General features: G+C 36.9%; 1 protein-coding gene across 7 annotated transcripts in view; it reads right to left on the minus strand.

The window, feature by feature from the left end:
- LOC121510946 (regulating synaptic membrane exocytosis protein 1-like) overlaps nucleotides 1-22,363 on the minus strand; it is a 167,954-nt gene that overhangs the window by 40,921 nt on the left and 104,670 nt on the right. For 5 of the 7 annotated variants that reach the window (XM_041789349.1, XM_041789348.1, XM_041789353.1 and 2 more), the window contains 9 exons: nucleotides 19,545-19,658; nucleotides 19,021-19,120; nucleotides 16,705-16,828; nucleotides 12,681-12,698; nucleotides 9,569-9,615; nucleotides 6,659-6,774; nucleotides 6,438-6,568; nucleotides 5,659-5,830; nucleotides 3,731-3,878 (listed from right to left, as the gene is read on the minus strand). In XM_041789349.1, the coding sequence (XP_041645283.1) occupies nucleotides 3,731-3,878; nucleotides 5,659-5,830; nucleotides 6,438-6,568; nucleotides 6,659-6,774; nucleotides 9,569-9,615; nucleotides 12,681-12,698; nucleotides 16,705-16,828; nucleotides 19,021-19,120; nucleotides 19,545-19,658 (970 nt within the window). The remainder of the gene's footprint in view (nucleotides 1-3,730; nucleotides 3,879-5,658; nucleotides 5,831-6,437; nucleotides 6,569-6,658; nucleotides 6,775-9,568; nucleotides 9,616-12,680; nucleotides 12,699-16,704; nucleotides 16,829-19,020; nucleotides 19,121-19,544; nucleotides 19,659-22,363) is intronic. The other 2 variants (XM_041789354.1, XM_041789350.1) reach the window with 1 other exon arrangement.

Below are 22,363 nucleotides of genomic sequence, written 5' to 3' on the forward strand. Positions count from 1 at the left end.
CATCAATGTTGGCAGATATTAGCTTAAAAAGTGAATTATTGTATGAGTAATGTGGACATTTCTCCTGATATTTACAACCAATATTTTGGCTATAAAAAATCTGCCTATATCAGCTTTAAATATTGACTGAGTGGACAAACAAATGGAAGTGGTATATTAGGTTGGACCCAAAGATCTATGTAGTTGAAGTCATTTTCTTTATTCATTATCATTTCTTACCCGCAATTTCCACACAGGACGACTGCACCACACACCGAAGCGCCACAGGCTTGCTCTGACCAAAGAAGGGTGACCTCGCCCACTGGAAGTGAGTCTAGAGCGCAGTGCTGCAGCGCGCAGCCCTGATCAGTGGGCAGAATTGTGAGTTCAAGCAGGAATAGTATGTCAACAGCGGACTATTTCACCTTTTGGGGTTAATTTATCATCCTTTCTATATGTCCGTGATAATATTGCTTCCACCATTGGGCGTGTACATAGGAAGTTAAAAGGTTAATGTTTGCTTAAAGGATCTGTGGTTATATGTAAAATTCTTTGGCTAAACGTCCTCAAAAGTTACCTTTTCCTTGTCAATGGTACTGTTGTAGCTCTGTGACCCACTGACCTCTCAGTGACTCTTTGCTCTCACTGCAGGATGAGACATAATGTTGATATGGTGATGATTTGTGACTGGGAGTCTGTGCATTGTGTTTTATTTTGAAAGAACTGGATATTCTACGCTTGTGACTTCCTCTTCTGGAGCTTTCTGATCGATGGGTATTGACGCGGTTTGGCAGCAGCCAGCACTGAAAATAGACCTGCAGCGTATTTCAAGAGAAGTGGCACTCCAGGCACGCACTGCTGTTGGTCTGAAGCGCTGGCTGTGGAAATGCTCTGATAGACTATAGAGGGAGTGATTTGCTCCACAATTTGCTCCACAGTACAATTTGTTGGCGGATCGCGGCGTGGTCGCTTTATGTGGAAAGTGGAGGTTAGACTTAACCCTGTAAAGCCCGATACCACAAATAAAACCAAAACTGAGATGTTTCTTGAACCTTCTACTGAAATCCAAAAAAGGAAATAATGCCTTAAAAGTTCACACATTTTTTTTGTATCGCATTTGCTGCATTACACATATCTTTCAACTGATAACCCACGTTAGGGTATTTTGATCATTTAAAAGTGTGTATCAAATACGACACCATTGTATAATATTTGGGTTAAAAGTGTGTCTTAAGGGCTGAAATTTTTTAATTAGTTCATCCTCAAACTTTAAATTGTGCATTGTAGGGAATGAAGCAAGCCTAACATAACATTTAAGTAGCAGTATCGTTGTCCACTAAAATTATTTTTTAGAGATTGGAATATCGATATTGGCAATAATCCAATATAGTGCATCCCTAATAATATTACTATCTCGCAGCTCCTTAAGCAAGCTAACCAACTTTTTCCGGTTGATTTCAGTGAGGATTTTTAAATTGAGTTTTAGATTTTTTACTTACAGTAATAGCTAGAATGTTCTAGCAAAAGTGTTATGAGTGCACGCCACTTATGGCAAAGCTAGGGACTTTTGTCTTCAAGCTGACAGCTGAGGGTTTCACAATTTGATTTATTTGATGCACATTGCTGATGAACTTTGAGATTACGTCCCCCCCGGCAAGAACTGAGGTTTTTACAACAGTGAAAAGATAAAATAATTGGCAAGCAAATACTTTATTTAGTTCCAGTTTTTGAAAAATACAGAACCTTGTTTTTTATTAAGGGTGGGTAAAAATATCGATTAATCGACAATATTTCCTCGCCCAATTCAATATCGATTCAGCAAATCCTCTAAATTGATTCACCTCCTGGCCAGTGGGGGTCGCTGTGCGTGTGATTCGCATTGTATGGACGGAGGCCACACACGACCAACCATAACCATGTTATGTGAGGTTTATCACAATTTCCAAGAGGACAGAAATATTATTTAAGTTTACATACACTTTAATTTTTCAGTGTTCATACAGAACTGTCATGTTTTTTACTTTTGTTCTCCATATGCACAAATAAGTTATTATTATGCAAATTTTTATTTTCAGACGTTTTACTGCTCAAAAATGTGAGGTGCCTTACCAATTATGTTCACATGGGCATGAAAATAATTATTAAAAAATTGTCGACAGGTTATTTGTGTATTTCTACTTCTTACTGAATCGACATTGAAGCATTTAAATCAATATCGAATCGAATCGATATCGAATCGCAACCTAAAGAATTGAAATCGAATAGAATCGTGAGGTTCTTAACAATACCCAGCCCTAGTTTTTATGTACCTGGATTTCCATCTCCATCCCTAAATGTAAGTACTTGGTCTGAACAAAAGTGGTATTAGTGCCTTCTCAGGTTGAGGTAAATAAAATGTTTGATAAATGCAAGTGATGCAGAATTATCATATCTAATAATTTTTTGATCATGATTTTTGGCTTTATTAACCCATTCAGACCTAATATTCCCCAAAAGAGAACTCAAAAACTGGATGGTTTCTGAAGAACTGCACAAAATTATTATGTTCAAAAAGTAGTTTTAGTCATCTATCAATAAAAATGAATCATCATCCTCTCCCTCCTCTCTAAATAGGTTCTGTATTCACCTGTGGAAATCCGGTCATAATCAGAGTTGTTCTCATCGTCCAAAATCCTGCTGTCACTCTCCTCACTCAGTTGTCAGCCATTGTTTATATCACTGCTCAAACTTACAAATTTTTTATCAATCTTTTTCCTGTGTGGTGACTAAAGGGGCTAAAATCAGGAACATATTTTTTCTCCCATCTGCCTTCCACATGTGTATTTAGCAAATCGTGCAGCTGTTCTTTAGTCACAGGGCTTAAAAACAACGGCATAATCCAATATGCAGGGTTCTATTCGCTCTTAAAGGTATATACACACAAGCATTTTGTTCAGTCAAAATGTGTATAGCAGCCCTGTGTGTGAGACAAATGGTATTTAAGTTACTCATGCCCATCCCTAATTTAAAGTAGGGCTGCACCTTGAAAAGTTGATTCTGATCTTAATTTGAGAATTATTTGATTCAACTCCCATTAAGCCTGTCAAATCTCAGCTTCGTTCTCATCTTAGGCTGGCTGTATACATAAATAAAGGATAAACAACACGGTAGGCTGTAAACTTTACTAAAAGTCTGAAAATGACCTCTGGTGATCATTTTTCATACAGATTGTACAAGAAGTTCTCTGCAGAGGTCTCCTGCTTGCCGAAATAAAAGAAAAAAGCTGTATGGAATACATTTTGGCACAAAACATATTCCATATAAAAGTCTTACTGTGTATTTTAAGTAATTCATACACAAGTTCCAGCCAGCTCTTAAAACAACACAAATAAGAGTAGAGTTTGAGGGAAACACTGAATGTGATACTAGAAAACAATCCCCACCCACCTTTAGACATTACTGCTGTACCCTCATCAAATTCAGGCTCTGTTACACGCTGAGAACCTAAACAGTCATAAACACACAGACACACACAGATATGTGTTCACACCACACAAACACACATACGAATGAAATACCAAACACAAATATGGAACAAGGGAAGGGCAGCAAAAACAGACATTAACACAAACATTTTATATTTAGTGGCAGGTAATAAACCTTACACAATCCTTTCTCTTTTATACAGTTAAAGATCCACAAACACTCATACACAGAAGATATGAAGGATATGCACAGAGATTAACACAACAATGGGCATTCGTAGACTTACGCTGCAGCTTCTTGCCAGGGACTTCTGTGTTTCGTCGGGGCAAAAATGGGGAAGGTCGGGGCAGCGGGATGGATGAGACATCATGAGTTTGGAGTGGATACCAGTGAGGCTTGTCGTCCAGTAAGGCCGTCTCCAGCTCTATAAGGATCTGCTCGAGTCATAATCCACATGGTTATTAACGGTTTTACTTCTGTTAATCACGGCAGATTGATATGCAGCTGAAAGAAGAAGGTGTTTAGGGAAATTTTGCTCTATACTTCAGATTTCTGATTGTAAACACAGAATAAAAAAATATAAAGTTTGTTAAAAGCAACCCTAGTGTTGTTTTGTATGATCTCTCTTTATGTGTTTTATTGAATTTGTAACTGCTGGACCGAGTCCTAGACAAATGTCCTTACAGGGGCATTAAAGTATTCACTTCTCTCTATTCTTATCTTGTGACTTTTTAATATTAATATTAATGTCTTTTATTTGTATTGCATACAAATCGTCATGCAGTGCATTCTGGGTAATGATGTCATGTGGCTGTGTTGTTCTTTGTCCCATGGAGTGCCATCCTTAAAACCTTTTGAAATTTTAACAGAGCAGATTTAGTAAAGAGGACACTAAGGAACAGGTTACTGTCATGTACACCCAGATGAACAACATCATTAGAAGAACAATATCGCCATATGACATCACTACTTGATGCTTTGTGCAACAATGGCAGCCTCCCAAAAATGTAGAAATCTCCTATGTTTCTTTGCACCACATATGCATAAAAGTCACCAATGTTAATCTAATGTTGATCTAATATGGGCAATATGAAAGGACTAATTAGGACATTATGTCAAATTATTCAGGTTTCCTTTCAAAAAGCATGTCAGAAGTAACGATCGTCATATTTTTATGGAGGCCTGGAAAGATTTGAAAGTGAAATACAGGCACAGGGTAAAAGAAAACATTTTCTAGGATCATTCTTGCAAGACGGGCTAAAATTGGACTTTTAAAACGAATGAAAAAAATGTTAGTCACCCTTTCTTGAAGTTGGACCAATATACCTTATTAAGTCAGAGGTCTCTTACATGTGTACACCTCAATTAGACCCAAAATGGACAAGGCATTCAGCTTATGTTCTTGCTTTGTCATCTGCATTTGGGATATCCCAATGAGCACCAAGGTAATGCACTGCAATTGTGCCATAAGTATAGTGTAGAGTGTATGAAATATGCAGGGCTGTAAAGTTTGTCCATGTTTTTTTACTTGCTGAAAGGGGGCAGACATACTGTCCCTGTACCAATAAATCAATTAGTGTTGGATTTATTGGTTTGTTGATTTATTGCTCTAGTGTTTGTATAATGAAGCAAAGACAGCAGTCCAGTTACACAGCTTAATCAAGCTGCAACTGTAACTGGGCCTAAACTTAACAATGCATGTAAACATAGTAATTGACTGTGCCGGCAAAAGCTTCCTTTTGTTATTACAGGGAAGTTAACAAAGGGGGACCAAAATCAGTAAAAGAGCAGGAGAGTCAGACTGGTTCACTACAGATGTTGAAATGTAAATTTCTGTCTGACATACTTTTGGCTGACATGATGGGTGTGTTCATTGCACAGCTAAATCACTTTGTTAAATAAGTTCTGTTCAGGTGTGCAGTTACTTTCATACTTCCTGCCACTGTACTTGCCAAATTCCAAAACTGTCAGCTGACAAATGATGGAAATAAGTCTGATACGATACATCAAACGACAACACTTTTTTCATTTGTACATAATCTCTAATTAATATAATAGGTCAAGTATAAATTAATAGAAATTATGAAACATTTTGAGGACTACCATATGCAAAATAATCATCTGCAGTAAAACCCACAAGGTGATGAGAATAATACAAACAATACAACAGGAATAAGTTGTGATCTTGTGTCCATGTATGTGTTTTTGCAGTACCTCTCCCAGAAAAGCGCTGTCCTCCTCTGGTGACCGAGGTTGGTCCCATATAGTTAACTCCAGCATGTGGTTGCGGAAATCCCTCCGATGGACGTGACTGTAGACAAACGTCTGGTTCCACTTTGGCTCACAGGTCTTCTTTACTGTTTTTGTTCTTCGTTTGCTCTTATCACTGTTGAACATTAAAGACACTGAACCAACCAAGTTCCCCTTCATGCAGGTCATATTTATATTTCAAATGTTCTGTTAGTCCTTCTCACTATATGTCAGAAACTCCTGAGCTATTGTTTAGTATATATTTTATTAGCATGTCTGCAAATTGTTGACTCACTGTGGAAATGTGGCTTATGGAGATTTTTTCACTGTCTGCAGCCATTATATCAAGATAAAAAAATGTGATTTGAAAGCACTTTCTAATTAAAAGAGGGAATCCATATTAATCTCACTGGTTGTCTTAAGTGATGAAAAAATAGTGATATGGAAAAATTGAGGATGGAAACCATCTTGATGCACTGTGATGGATTTAAATCTCAATGAAAGACTAATCCAAAACATTATCAAGCCAGAACTTGAGACCAGTAAGGATGTGCAGCCCTAATGAAAATGGGATGACCTTTACCTTTCTTGTTTAGATAGCTGCATGGTTTGGGTTGTTCTAAATATATTTTTGATGTCCTTCAGTGTTTTTAGACTATCTTTAACATAATCTAGTCTGCTGTTGCTCACATGAATCTTTTAGAATCAAAGAACTCCCTGTGACCGGGGGGGGGTTGGCATACCTGCGGTCAGGGAGGAAGTACATTTTGACATAGGGACTCCTGGGCCGTCCGTCGGGGCGAAGAGAAAGATCGACAGCCTGCAGCACGTTGACAATTAGCTGATGACCCACTTTGTCGTACCAAAGCTTCACCTAGGAGAGAGAAAGATGCAAACAAACCTAAAAACATGTCTTCATTTAAACACATCGACAGCCAAAAACACTGAAAGTGCAAACACTCACTGAGAGCTGCCCTGGCATTAACTGTGGAGCGTCTTGGAGCATCCCGGGACTGGAGGGAGACAGGACATTTAAGGAGGGTCTCTCCATCTTCTGGGATTCAAAAGAACTGGAACCTGCTGTAAGGGCAGAAGAGGAACATTTCATTTGATTAAAATCACAAAGGGAGATCTGGTTTCAGACAAAGGAAATATTGTCTAGACAAGAGTCAGAGGGAATGTATGAAAACATGAGAGGGTTTGTACAAATAAAAAGGAAAAAATGATCAAAGGATGGAGAAGTGTTTTCATAACGGTTTCTATTTTCTATTTTCTGAAAACTTCAGATAAAATTAGCGTTGAACTTTCTACTGCTAACCTGTCACAATAATAAATTGCCAAGCTTCTGTCCTACTTTCTTCCAAAGGGATTTTATTTAGAAATATTTGGGCTTCATGTATCTTATAAAATGAACTTTAAGTATGAACAACTATCATTTAAACCACGGACTGGTACAGAAAACCTTTTCCTCAGGCTTTCCTGAAACATTGATATTTCTGTCTGTTAGCAGCAATGTGCCTCATCAATTACAGTTTTATTTAAAGTATATACTGAAATCAACCAAAGAAAGGGGACAGGGTACCTAAGGATTGCTCAAAGGGAAGTCACACATAAAATGTTAAAAATGTGAAATTCATTTGATTTACTTCAAGTCTTCACTTGTTGCTATCATATGCTCCGTTTCCGCTACAACTACATCAAAAAGCAGCCAACTCCAAGCTTCATGGATGTAAACTGTAATGTTAATAATTTGATCTTGAAAGGTTTAGCAGAAGAATTCTTAATATCTGATCAAGCTGGGCTAGCTGTTTTCTTATTTTCAGTATTAAAGCTGAGAAAAAAATTTTAATCAGCTCTTGGCTCAGACTCACTGAATAGAACACAAGCATATGTAGCAGTATTACGCTACGATCATGTAGAAGCAACTGATGTGTATAAGAGAGGTCTGGCTGCAGACCATAGCTCTCTGATATCTCTCGTCTTGCAGACCTTATTGTGAGATGCTGCATCTGTCAGAACAGAAATACACCATAAAACTTTCAAAATAAAATCCGATTCAACTTTTTGTTAGGACAGGGTAAGGATTAAGTTAAGAGTTAGGATACAAAAAGTTAAAAACTTTTGTTGTTTTTTTTTGGTGGGGGGTGGGGGTTATCTCATTGTGACAAACATTGCATTATTGAAATGATTAACATTCTGAGACGTGCATTATTTCCTAAAAGGTGCTAAAAGAATAAAATTAAAAACTAAAAATTAATACACAGTTATGTACACATAAGCAAAGATGCACATATATTCACATATTTACGTTTATCTATACATACATCTCCATAACATATAAAGGCATATACATACAAATGTTAAAAACTTGACCTGCAAAACCTGATCATAAAATGTTCAATTAAGCAGAATAACAGTCAAGAGCTTAAGTTATTCTAATGTAGCAGATGTAGCTTATGCAGCTCTGTTAGCTGCGTAAGCTATGTAGATAATGGAGCTCCATCGCTAACATAGCTAAAGCTCACAAAGCTAAGGGATATCTATACAAACAAAGCGATGAAGCTAACATAAGCTATTTAAGCTATATAATGACATTATCTTTGTAGCTTACGTAGCTACGATAGCTGCAGTTACGTTTGCTAAAACTCATGTTGCTAAAGGTTATGTTGCCAGTTAACGTTAACCATGTAGCTAACATAGCTATGTTAGCTCCAGTGAAATCTAACAAAGCTAAAGCGACCGCTGATCTTTTTCTCTGTTTTATCTACGAAAAGTTATTTGGTCTGTAATGTTTGCAATGTAGCTATTTCATGAATGTAATTGCCAGATTCTGTTTATGAATAAAGTTTAATGAAAATAATCTGAAACTGGAAATACGCTGTACTGACAAATTACGGCACATTCGTTCTAACAGGGACGGTTCACATTAGCGCTCATCCGAGTTCTGCAGTCTTCAGCTAGACTGTCTTAATGTATCTAGGCATGTAGACATGGTCAAGATGATTTGCTACAGTTCAAGAATCCAAACTGTAAAGTTTATTCAACTGACTTTGAAAGTGCCATTGTTGTTGGTGGTGCTAGACAGTCTGGTCCGAACATTTCACTTACTGTCCAACTACTAAGATTTTCAAGCACAACCACCTGGATTACAAAGAATGATCAGAGAAAGAGAAAGTATCAGTTGAAGTTCCCTAAACCAAAATGTCTTGTTGATGGCTGAGGTCAGAGGACACAAATGCCTGATTAGATATTTGTGCTAATGAGCAGAGAATAGGTGCACCAAGAAAAGTGGTTGGTAAGTGAATATTGTATGAAGATGTTTGGCTCACCAGCCATCATATTCCATTTTTACATTACACTGGAAAGAAAGGGTAGATTTCACGTTTCAGGGCTGTAATGCATGCATTCACAACTGCTTTTTCACCTCCTGACACATTTCTTAACGGCTCACTTCTTACTAAAATCACTGGCTATGCTTGTGGGTTTTTGCAGTGTAAGCGAGCAGAACTACAGCAGCACATGGCAGGCGAACAAGCTGACAAAGACAGCTCAGCAGATCGTCTTGACTATGTCTATATGCCTTAAAGCTGTAGTTACTGACATGATTGGCTGATCAGATATTTGCATAAATGAGCAACTTAACAGGTATATCCTAATAAATTGAGTTTATTTGCTTTATTAGAAATAGAAGAATAAATAAATATCAAACTGATCTCCACTTTATCAAACTTATTGTTTTTTAATATATCAAACATTTAAAGGATGGTGAATTGCATAATTGCACCCTTAAGAGTAGAAAATGCTTTAGTATATATTCAGATGATCTAGAAACAGACTAGAATTAAAGACTGATAAAAACACACAAAATACTTACTAGATTCTAATGGAGGGTGGGACGTGTCTGGGATTCTTGGGATATCACTGGAAAAGAAGCAACAAAGATCACAGTCAGGCACATTGGTATGTGGCTGTAATTAAATTAAAAGTTAGTATAAGTCTTGATGCACAGGCATACATGCAGGAATGTAGTCTACTGGAAATAAGTAGCACTGTAATTAAAGTCCTTAAGAGATTAAAATGCTGTGTGTGGTTATAAAAATGGAGCATTAAAGGATGTGCAGAAAGCCAAGTTATTCTGATGACTGCAGTGTTTCCCAGACTTATTTAGACACAGATTTATCTGGTCAATCATCACGTGAAGTTATGACAAATGGCAATCTGAAGTTGCACCATCTTCATTTATCGACCATTGCCTCATTTGATTTTTCCACCAGAATCACCAGGAAACACCAGAATCTATTGCACTAACTTTATGCTATATAAAGAAAGCATGGTAATCTGTGTAACACTTATCAGTGTAATTTGTCATTTTAAAGTCAACATTCAAACATGTTCATTGTTTCAGACCTGCAACCAGAAAACTACAATTTGGAGGGGTTCAGTTTACACACAACTGGAGGCAAAGTGTGATATATTTTACAATATTTCATTTGAGGCAGTAGCTTCATAATTATTTTCAGCTTGCATCAAGTTTCTGCTTTTTTAAGGTGTGTTCAGACCACAGTTGAAAATAGCTAAACAAAGCATCGCATTGCAAACTGGTAATTTAACTGGGCACTGAATAACTTACTGTGTGTGCATACTCCACACACCATTTAACAACGGAGGTGAAATCTACCAACTGTAAACAGGTCAAGTTGAAATTGTAAATACAAATGGGCTGAAGTTTGCCCATTTAAAGGCCGATACTCAAGTGAATCTAAAAAGTTTAAATATTGTGGAAAAGTTCATTTTTTCCCATAATTACTTCAAAAAGCGAAAATTTCATGTCTTCTAGATTCATTACAAATAAAATGAAATAGTTCTTTTTTTCAAATCATCATCTTTGGGCTTTACTGCCCTTATCCAGATAGAAGAGGACAGTGGATAACATGGTGAGAGAGTGGGGAATGACATAAGGGAGAAGAGCCACAGAACAAATTTAAATTTAGAGTTCTCTGAGGACCCCAACCCCTGGTACACGGCTGCACGAATAATGGATAACACAGATAACCATTAAACTACCTGAAGTTTTTTTTGTTTTTGTCTATGATCACAGCTTACAGCTGATAAAAAAATACAAAAATAATTACAAAATTAGGCCCTTAAAAACAATCAAAAAGGAGTTTAAAATACAGAAAGGTTGACCTTCTGAATAGTATGTTCATTTATGCACGTAATACTTGGTCAGGGCTTTTTTGCACAAAATACTGCATGAGCAACACACCATCTTCATCAACATTACAACAAAAAAAAAAAAACTTGAAAGATTTCACGTTATGTCTAATGAATCTAGAATTATGGGGAAAACCAGTCTTTTCCACAATATTCTATCTGAGCAATGAAACTGTTTATCTGGCTTAAATAGAGCAAAGTCTATAGAATTCAAACTTGTCATGTATCACCTGACATCCTCCAAATTAGCAGGGCATTTCAGCTGCAAGAATCCCAGCGCTATCTTGCATCAGTTCAGTGCTCTTGCTTTCAACCCCACAACCATCCCAGAATGTACCTGTAGGCTCTCATCAGTGCTCAGATTATGCATGTAAAATAAATCTGCAAGGTCTGATGGTGTCAAAACATAAACACCAAACATGAACTATGTTGTGCTGTTGGAACACATATTTAAACAAATTACAAAGCAAGTTGTCTCAAGAGCGAGCTGGATAAGTAATATTTCTGAAAAAATTTGCTTCATTTTTGTTTTAACACAGAGTTAGAGTTAAATGAGAAGATGGATATCATTCACCTGCTACAAGTACACAGCCACATTGGGTTGTGCCTGGTATGCATTAGTTAAAAGCCTTGTTTAAGCACAATTTCTAACTTAAGACAGAGTTTAAATACTTTTAAAATTTAAGGTGCTGCCAACTACCACCTTGTAAAATACAGATGGCATTACGATGGTTTTGAAAGGTAGAATAACCCAGAGGATTATCAGGAACAGAGGGTTTTACCATCTGTTTGGTGTCAGCAGTTATTTTTCTTTGATAGTTAACATCTTTTAGTAATGTATGATGACTTTAATTTCCACTGCTGCTTTTGTCTTCCATGAGTGGAGATGATTTAACCCATCAAATAATAGAGCTGACAACTGCTTCATCAAGATTTCTTCATTTAATGTCCCTGTTACTTTACCCTAGCTGCAGAGTAGGGGTGCAGGCATTGTTTATTATATAAACATCATGTTTGGCTTATTTAACATACATTTTCAGTGAAGACTGGCAACTTAAAGCAGTTTACAGAAGTTATTTTTAAGTCTGAACTCTACCCTAGAGCTGGTTCAAAAGGCCCCGGGAGTCAGGAAATTGTTAGCTTAGCTTAGCTCATTGCTTAATGTTACATGAGAATGATATCCATTTTTCATTTAAACCCTTTGTAATTAAATCCTAAAATGATCAACTGCTTCATGGTTCTACTTTTGATTTAAAATGCAAATATTCAACTGATAAGTGTTTCATGTTTCCTTTGAGGCCATTCCAAAATCAAACATTTTAAGAAAGTAACTGAAATTAAATAAACATTGCTTGCTTCGTGAATCCCCAAACTTTCAAACCAAGGGATTTGGAGTAAATTATCATAATCAATTCTGTTTTGACAGTATGGAAATTTCACTTTGGGATCTTCAGACTCTACAAGGAATGAAAAAGAGGAATTTAAGATGCTGCAAAAACAATTCAAAAGCTTGCAAAAGCAATGCTAAACTGATGGACATTTCCCAAAGGCCATTTTGCATCTCTTCAAGTGAACTCCTGGTTGAATTTAGTAGGAGATGATAAATTATTTTTCTTTTATTCCCCACAAAATCTGATACTCTGTTCAATTTCCTACTAAACAGGATTCAGTTCATTTTGTTTAGGGATGCAAAATGGCCCCAGCAAAACCAAAAGTTGTTTCCATAAGCGTGAGAGGGTTGAGGTGTCCTGTAAAAAAGTCAGATTACTTACTGATATTTTCTATACACCCTTCGAGAGTGTTAGGAGAGAAATTAATAGATTCAGCTTTTCTTTTCCTCATTGAGTGGATAGGGTTAGATCTTAAGAACAGCTTGGAGGAACAGGGGTAATCCTTCCTGTCTATTGCTTGTAAAATCAAACCCTTACAGTGAGAGAACTAAATTCATTTAAACAATTATCATAAAATCCAATGAAAAAAACTACAGCTAATAGTAACAGAGCCGGGCACATATCTGTTAATCTGTTCATTAATGATCAGTTTTACATTTTTAAATAAATATTTAATGTGGACACACATTTGAAAACTTCCATTAAAACTACAGTTAAAATTTAGTTTTCCTGTATGTAATTGTCAGTCAAACACATGCTGGGTTTACCCACAGTCTGTTTCTTTGGCTGAGAAGGAAGGATTTAAACTCTGCTCCTAAGCTTTATTCAGACCAAAGATTCACAGCAACACAAACTGAAAGCTTGTCAGTTCACACCACTGCAACAGAGAGAGATGATGTATCCCTTGTATAGTAATGACTCACAAAGTCACTAAACTTAGAGTTATCTATTTCTTCAATTACTGTGCAATCAATCTGACTCTGCAAGAATGACAGTACTGCAGATTTATTATTGTTCTACTGTACTGTTATCATCATAATAATGTGCAACATAAGGCTGTATGATTCCTGAATGAAGGTTTTTCATTGCTTCACTGCTCACAATAGGGTGCTAATAATTCATCACAGGGCTTGATGTATTACAACCCAAGACTGGAGAGGAGGGGCTTGTGGACAGAGTCAAGCTCGACACATGTCAACACATGTGTCACTCTGTTGCCAAGGTCATGCTCAATGGCATCTCTTTTGCCCAGGCCTTTTCATACCTGGTAATATACCTGGAGACTGCTGGCAGTTTTCGGACCCTTGGGACATCTACTTGTAGAGCACGACCAGGGGCTCGTGGCAACCCTACTATCTGCCTGAACAGTACCCCAAACTGTGTTTACACACCACATCAATCCTTTACTCTGCCTTAAAGATGTGGACTTACTTTTTCAACAGATTATGTTACCATGCCCCTGATAACATGCAAGGACATCCAGAGCACTACAGGGTTTGTGTCAATCCTCCATCCTGCCCGATAGTGTCCACATCTTCCCCTGAATGCATCAATTTTTTTACCCAATCATGCCTAAAAGTTCTGCACAGTGCTGTATAAAAACACTAAAATTCTTTGCTAGCTTAGTCTTGTGAAAATAACTGCTGAAAGCAGTATTTTTTCTGCCAACAAATGTAGCTAATCAGATGTGAATTTCTCATGTATTAGCTGGTATGGTGTCTTGCTCATTGCTCATTGCATGGCTGAACGATTTGTGTAAAAAACCTAATTGCATTTACCCACCAATATTGCAATTGCAATTAAAATGAGATTATTTTTTAAGTTCATCACCTTATACAATTTTCAATAGACAAAAGTAAAAATTATTTGAAATCATTATTTTGCAATATGAGTTATTTTGGCTCATACTGCAAATCCAATATAACATGTTTTGCAGGGAATGATCACTTTTAGGTCATTCTCTAAAAAATTAAGAATGACAAATATTTTTATAAACTACTTATAAGAAATTAAAGTTGAATGTTTTCATTAAGTGTAGCGCATCACATCTCTGCCACAAAAAAAAAAAAAAAAAAGGTTTGAACCGGTATTCAACGGAAGTTTATGAGGTTTTGCATCATCTGCAATTTGATTATTGCAAAAAAATCTACAGTGCTTAATAAATTTATTAGACCACCACCCAAAGTAAGGTTTATGCCACAGCTGCCCTAAATTAACAGCATTGGTAATTACCAAAATCATTTTTATGTTTCTGCAATGGTTAATACACCAATATGTAGAAGCTCTTTAACCCAAATGATATTTTTAATGCTAAAATATAATTATTATTGTTATCCATGAATTTTCAAATTTACTGATTTACAAAAAAACTGAAAAAAATAGTAAAGCACATTATTTCTTGATTAATATGTCAAATTAAAGTTATTTACTTGCATTCCTGAACAGAAAAATGAGTTTTAGTGGTTGAATGTTATGCTTGATTCATTTCTGACTTCTCAGAGAAGTCCAGTGAGCTGGCTCAAATTTGGGTATAAAAAGGTGAATTCAGTTTGAAATCCCTCATTCCTGTTCAAAATGGTAAAACGTGGAGAGGTCACTGAAAATGAAAGAGTCCGCATTAAAGCACTTCATGATGCTGGATGGTCTCTGAGACAAATATGACAGGTGGTCTAATAAATTTGTTAAGCACTGGATATTGCCCAGCCCTACTGGACTGTTAATTGGACTGAATATTCAACATAAAATATTTATCCAAAAAAGATTTATGCAATCATTTCTGAAATCCCATCATGATTTCATCAATGAAATATTCTACTGTGACAACATACTTGTTATGTTTATAGACTTTCAAAACTTGACTTGCTTTCCTATTTATCTGTTAGCAACGTCCAAGAACCAGCTACTGGAGGCAACATCGTCAGCTGGCCTTAATTTAGCTGTGACTGCAACCGTCTCAAATTACTTTCTAAAATGTCAAATCTTTGGTCTGAACTGGGCATTACATGGTAAGATAGACAATGTTTGGAAGAGCATACAGCCTCCTGTGATTTTGAGATATTATTGAATAACTAGTCAAAATTCCCATCTCTTCCCCAGGCACTTTTATTGTGAAATGCAGCTGGCAATACATGGAGCATCTCCAGCATGAAGACTAATAATATATCCAAAAAGTTTCTTAATATATCAAAAAAGTTTCTATCATTTGTAGATTTTAAGCAATTCCTGCATCTTCATGGTTAATATGTATTAATATGTCACTGGATTTGAAACATGGGAACCTTTTAGATGCATTGTTGGAATATTGTGATCAGAAGAATATGGTTGAGCTACATGACTCTACAGATCATGTTTGTTTGCCTGTAGTCTGATGGATGTGTAACATTGTGGCTGCTGTTTTGATAGGAGGTAATTTACATAGTTATAGGAGGATCATAACTTTCTAATAATGTGTGGCATGTAAATACAGCAGTTGTTTTGGCTAAATAGTTGTGATGATTTAACATTAAAGTATAACATTAACTTCTGTTCATTTTGAACAGAATAACTGATTAACTGCTACTATAGTCAACTTTTTTTTAACAGATTGACAGCTAACAAAGTCAGCCTACATTTCTGATTACCTGTGCCCACCTCTGAATATAACCTAAAGACTTCAACCACAAGAGATAGATTCATTAGCCTGGTTCAAGAGAATGTGCCAAGTTATAATGCTGGTGATCTACAGCTAGATAATTTCTGTCAAGGTGCCACCAGGAAATGTTTGCCTAATATCCTGCTCAACCACTTACTTCAAATTAAAATGTCCACTTTATTCACTTTAAAGCTGCCTAATATGCTAGTAAAGACTACATGCCCAACATTCATTACAGCATCCATCAAATTCTCCTTTTAAGGATGCTATATTTGCACGAAACCTAAAGCTGCATTCTTTGTACCAATTAATGATTAGCTTGGTTGGGTTTTTACAAGCCATCAAACCACAAACATCAGAAGCACCCTCCTCTTGTCTTTTATGGTGCTTTTTGGCTGTTTTATTTGGTCAGTAAAAAATCACCTTATATCATCCTAGGAATAAACACAAGAGCTTTTTTAAAGGGAAAGCACAGGAAGACAAAATGAAAACCTCCTGCTCCAGAACTTGGCAAGTATCACAGAAAGTAATGGCTGTCTTTTTTTAATATTCTGAATGCAGTCACGTAGACATGACCAGAATACAAACAGATGTTGCTGTTTCATGTCTTTTCTAAGGGCAGCCAGCTCTGAATCCTGAGACTGGTGAATCAAGGGTTAAATTCAGCAAAGCATTGAGACTGATCACTGACTCAAGACCTAAGAGTTACATTCTCAGCAATTACAAAATATGACACCAACAAAATGCTGACATTGCATTTAATCTCTAACTTACCCTATGGGCCTAGATACCACCAGCTCCACTTGGGGCTCGGCTTGGGACTCCAGAATGATGTTGTAAACTTCCTTCATTGTTGCCCCTGGTAAAAGCTTCCCGTTCCACTGCAAGACCTCATCCCCTGGAATAAGACATGCATTTTAAATAAGTTCTGAGTGTCATTTCATCATTGAGTGTTAAGATGTCCCAATCACACTTTATTGCCGCTGATATGATCCTGATCAGCTATGACTGTTTAGTTAGCTAAGTAGCTTTAATCCTGTTGGTTTTAAAAGGAACTTCAACCATGAACTTTTATCTTTAACTAATGGGACTTGCTCTAGAGTTTGGGGGCTCTGAGCATAGCAGGTCTAAGAGGGGGAGGATGACAGACCATCAGCAGATGCAGCAGATGAGGTGACAGTGTTTTTTAAGTTGACAGTCAAAGTTGCTACATTGAAGCTGAGTAAAGTTTATTTTGCAGAACAATTATGAAAGGCTTTTACTTCCAGAAAACTTGGTTTCCATCATCACCATTTTCAGTGCTTGAATTCACTAGGGATGTTCCGATACAGTTTTTTCCTTCCCAATATGATTCCGATACCAAGGTGTTGGGTATCAGCTGATACTGAGTTCGATACCAGTCTGAACTTTCTGAACTGAATTGTAAATGTACAGCATCTCTGTGACCCTAAAGTTGTTGTCCTGCTGATTATGAAGTTTTGCTGCTACATATTAAAATAACAATAATACAGGGAGCTGCATCACAGGATCTCTCTGTCTCTCTCTTTTACTTTAACACAAACTTTAGTGCACTTTTCCAAATACAATATAAAACTTACAATCCACATTTTAACAATTGTTGTATTCAGATATGTACTTAATGTATACAGTTGTATAAATCACCAAGCGCGTTGAAATCTATCTCTTCTTTCTGCTAGTTTGTGCAACATCACATGATTACAGAACAGCCTGCTATTGGCTGACAGACACTCTCACAGAGAAACAATATGGCGGTTAGCATTCGAGCTAGCGATAATAATTGATCATAATTCAATTAAAATGGATAACAAGATGGTCAATATCAGATGTAATGGTGTGGATTTAATCATTAAAGTCCCCAAAGGACACAGGAGTTCCAGGCTCGCTGAAAATGCTGCTGCAAGGTTTCAAAGGCTTCAATAGCGTCAATGGGAAAACACAACGGCTAACTTCAAGAGCAAAAACAGGTAAGATGCAACGGTTTATGGTTCAAAAGTTATTTAACTTTTTAAAAACTGTGTCACTACTTGTCATGTATGACGGGGTGGGTCTGGAAGGTGTTTTAACAATCACTTTCTGAAAAAAACTGTCACGCAGACAACATCCTTTGCAGCTGCAGCGGGTCCCTTGCTTGTTTTTTGCTGCCGCTGTGCGTTCATACAGTGGCAGCAAAGAAGAATTGATTTCTGGTTTACAACACTAACAGTTAGCATGGCTTAGCGAAGCAAAATATAAAGTTAGACCAAACAGTATCTAAACAGTGCATAAACTGGAGTACTCGCCGATACCGATACCTGCATTTTAAGCAGTATCGGACGTGTTTCTGATACTGGTATCAGTATCAGAACAACCCTAGAATTCACATAATAATGTTAATGTTAATGTTTTTGATAATGTGCCAGGTCGGAAGGTTCCTTGTACTATTTCCAACTTGTGTTCTCTGAGGATCTTTTTCATATTGAAGCAAAGTAGGTTTTATATTTAAAATATCCCTACATGAATTGATATTGAATCAAATCGGGAATCTAATCGAATTGGAACTTTTTTAATCAGAATTGAAATGATTCAGAAAAATCAGTGGTGATACCCAGCCCTTATCTAAATTCTGCTCTTGCATGTTGAGATTGATTGCAGACAACCTGAGCAAGTTCATACAACCCCCTGTGCTTTGTAGAGCTTGGTAAATAATAAGCATACATATGTCTGCTTTGGGCGTGTCTGTCGTAAAATGCTGCTTGACCTTCATAAAGTAATTCTAAAGTGCTGCTAGAGTGGAAACAAAGGTGATATAGCAAAAATATTCTATTAATTCTAGATATTAACTAAGATATGTAGTTTTTTGGTTAGAAAACTTAAATCTATTTGCACTAAAAAGCTCACATTTTTTGATAGTACTGTTCACTCCAGTTATTTATCTTATTAACTGTTTTTACTGACCGCTATCAAAGTAAGTATTTTTAAAAGGAATAACATATCACTGTAAAATGTTTGATAATCTCAGCCAACTTTTTCTTATTTACAACCTCTGCTGACTTTCTATGGTGTGTTCAGTTTGATTTTTTTTTAGATTACCTGCTCTGAGATGTCCCACCACGTCAGCCAGGCTTCCTTTCTTGACTTTAGTGATAAAGGCACCTAATCTCCCTGACTCTGTTATTCTGCCTCCCACCACCTGAACAGAGAGACATAAAGAGAGTGGGAGAAAGATTAGTGTCAGAACCATGATATTCATTTACTGAAAAATATTTTCATTCTAAAAAAAGAAATCACCAATCAAATGAGCAACGTTCTGTAAGGGGTTGCATCAAGGGACTGCATATCTCTACGGTTTTCCTTTAAAATTGTTTCCATAATAAATACGCCAATATAAATAAAGAATACTGTGAAGCAGTATAACAAACAACCAAAAAGGAAACAAAAATGGACTGATCTAACTAATAACAATATGCTCTTGCGGGTCATGTACTTCAAGTCAACAGCTTTCCCAGTGGTTACCTACTGCTCAGACTTTACTTTTGTACCACAGGAGGAGGTGAAAACCCAGCGTCCTCCTTTATATATGGTCAACAGCTGTGTTCTTGTGAGTGCACTCCTACCTTTAACCCCAGCAGAGCTCCGGTTTCTTTTGGCATGCTGGCGCTCCTCTTGCTCAAAGTGATTCTCCCAATTAGATGGTCTCCCTCCTTGGATGGTTGCCAGGTTACAGGATGCTGCAACAGGGGACAGATTCACTCTAAGGGTGCATACTAAAGTACATACACAAACTGCAAAATCAGCAATAGTTTGAGAAAAGATTCACAGTTGGGGTTTTTAATTTAATACAGTGATAATTTGGCTGCAGTAATCGCTCTAAAATCCAGAGCTTTCATCTTTGTTAACACTGAATGTTACTGGAAAAACTTTTTTTACTGGGGATGCACCCAACCAGTATGGAGTATCAGTGCTGATACCTTGCCTTATTATTCATAATTGCACTCATAAATTGCAGATACTGTAGTTAGTGCCATTGTAAAACTTTATGTTAGCCCCTCATTATGTGAGTATGTGTCAAAGTCAGAGCTATATCTGCAGTTTGGTGATATTTAATATAAATGAGAGAGAATGAAAATTATGCACTGATTAATTATAAAGAGGAAGGAAGAAGAAGAAGATGAAAATGAAACTTACTTTCAAAATAATTTTAAGATTGAGTGCTATAAAGTACTCATATTTGTACTTGGTATCAGTTAGGGTGTAAGTACTTGTGCTTGATCTGAATAAATGGGGTATCTGTGCATACCAACTTTTTTACAACATTTCTTGAATATAAGGTATCAAAACAAGCAAAATAAAAAAGCAAAGTCTGAATATTAATTTGCTGTTTATATCTCGTATTTTACAGAAGAGGTTTAGGGCCACGGGTAAAGGGAAAATAAATACTATGCACTTTGGGAATAAGTTGAAATGATGGGGGAAAATCGAAATATTAAGAATTAGGTAAAAAAAATACAATTTCAAAGATAAAGTCCAACAACTAGAAAAAAAGTCAAAATACAATTTTGGTGGGGCGCAGATAGCCTAGTGGTTTAAGGTGTGCCCCATGTACGCAGGCGGCCCAGGTTCAAATCCGGCCAGTGGCCCTTTCCTGCATGTCTCTCCCCACTCTCTCGTCCCTGTTTCCGACTCTATCTACTGTCCTCCTACCAAATAAAGGCATAAAAAGCCCAAAATAAAAATCTAAAAAAATAATAATAAAATAAGCATACAATTTTGGCATGAAAGTTGAAATGTCTAGAGTAAAGTCAGTTCCTCAACAGCCAAAGGCGTGACTGACAGCAACACTTATCACTGACAACCACACTGTGGGTTATGGGCTGCAAGAGAAAAATATCTCTATGTTGTTAAATCCAAATATAGTTTCACAAGTTCATCGATATGAGGCATTTAGTAGACAGTCAAGACCCACTGTTTGTAATAGTGTTTTAACCTTGCATACAGACGGGATTGCCAGCCTTCATGTCTGTCATCAGGAACATATGTCTCCCAAAACTCCAATCTGCAACAGTTGTGCAGAACTGAGACTGGTTAAGACCAATCAGCATCTTTTGATGAGAACAAGAAGGTAGCTACGGGCAGGGTTTAGTTGTACTGAAGGCTGATAGCAATGGCTACCAGAGAGCAATAAACACTGAAAGCTTTCCATGATGGAAAAGATGTTATTCCTTTTCTGCCGACCTGCTTTTGCATGGGTTTGTGATAGTTGCGGTGGGGTGAGTGGGTGTATACATATGGCTGCTGGTGGAGCAATAAGCTCAGGTGTAGCCACAGCAGATGTATTGTCAGAATGGGACCACTTTTTCTAATTAAAACAAAGGCAAAGAACAACATCGAAAGATTTTCATAACATAAAAGATGGTTTCGCTCTTCTCCTGATCTTCTGCAGACATGAGTTTGAATTGTAAAGGGTGGGGTTAGCCAGTGTATCCAATGGCTGCTGTTGTGGTAGCTATTTGTTTGGATGTAGCTGTAACATAGCAACAGGTTAATCGGAGCTTGACTTCATGTCTCGAACAAAACGGAGCGAAGAGGAAAGCCTATCTTGGCAGAGAAAATATGTTTGCACATCTTTAGCTGGTAGAGCTCAGGGTAGAAGGGGAGAACATGGTTGGTTGTCACACTCATTATATCTCTCCCAAAGTTTGGTATGGTAATTTCCAGAATTAGGATTGGACATCACCTACATAGTCTTCTCTGGAGTAGGACAGCTGAACTTCAGGTGAGATGACTTTTTGTGTTCTTCATGTCAGATTGTAAATATTCAGCTTCTCAGAATTTTTCTTCTAGGCTGTTATACAATGGGTTTATAACAAAACAATTGTGAAAGTGTGAAGGGAAAGATATAGTTTAGATTGTTGTTAGCTTGCTAATTTGTTGTTAAATGGTTGTTAGCCTTGATGCTAGCAAGAAATACATTACATAATATTGCATAACATTGTGACAACCAACCCATATCATGTGACAATCATCCCCATGATGGGGTTGGTTGTCACAATGTGTCAGAGTGTCTTTGATAGTTAATTACCTCTTTGTCAAAATAAGTTGGAAAATGAGAGCGATACACATTTCAAGGCAACATCTTAAGCCTTAATTTAATGTAGGAATGACTATTAAAAGATATCTTCTTCAGTTAACAACAGAGTAAAAAGTGTGACAACCAACCCCGTTCTCCCCTACCAGAGCTGCACATGCCCTCTACCTTATTTTGTCTTGCTGCTCTGATTGTCCTGTAATGATTGTGATAGACAGAATGTTTGTCAAATCAGGTCAGGTAAGGTGATGTTCGTCAAATCACCTTACAAGATTTTTTTGAGGTCTTGCCCTTCCCAAATGCTTTGTATGGGAGGTTTCTCAGATGAGTTTGAATTGATCCTGCAAT

Source organism: Cheilinus undulatus, linkage group 6, assembly GCF_018320785.1.
Source record: "Cheilinus undulatus linkage group 6, ASM1832078v1, whole genome shotgun sequence".
NCBI lineage: Eukaryota > Metazoa > Chordata > Actinopteri > Labriformes > Labridae > Cheilinus > Cheilinus undulatus.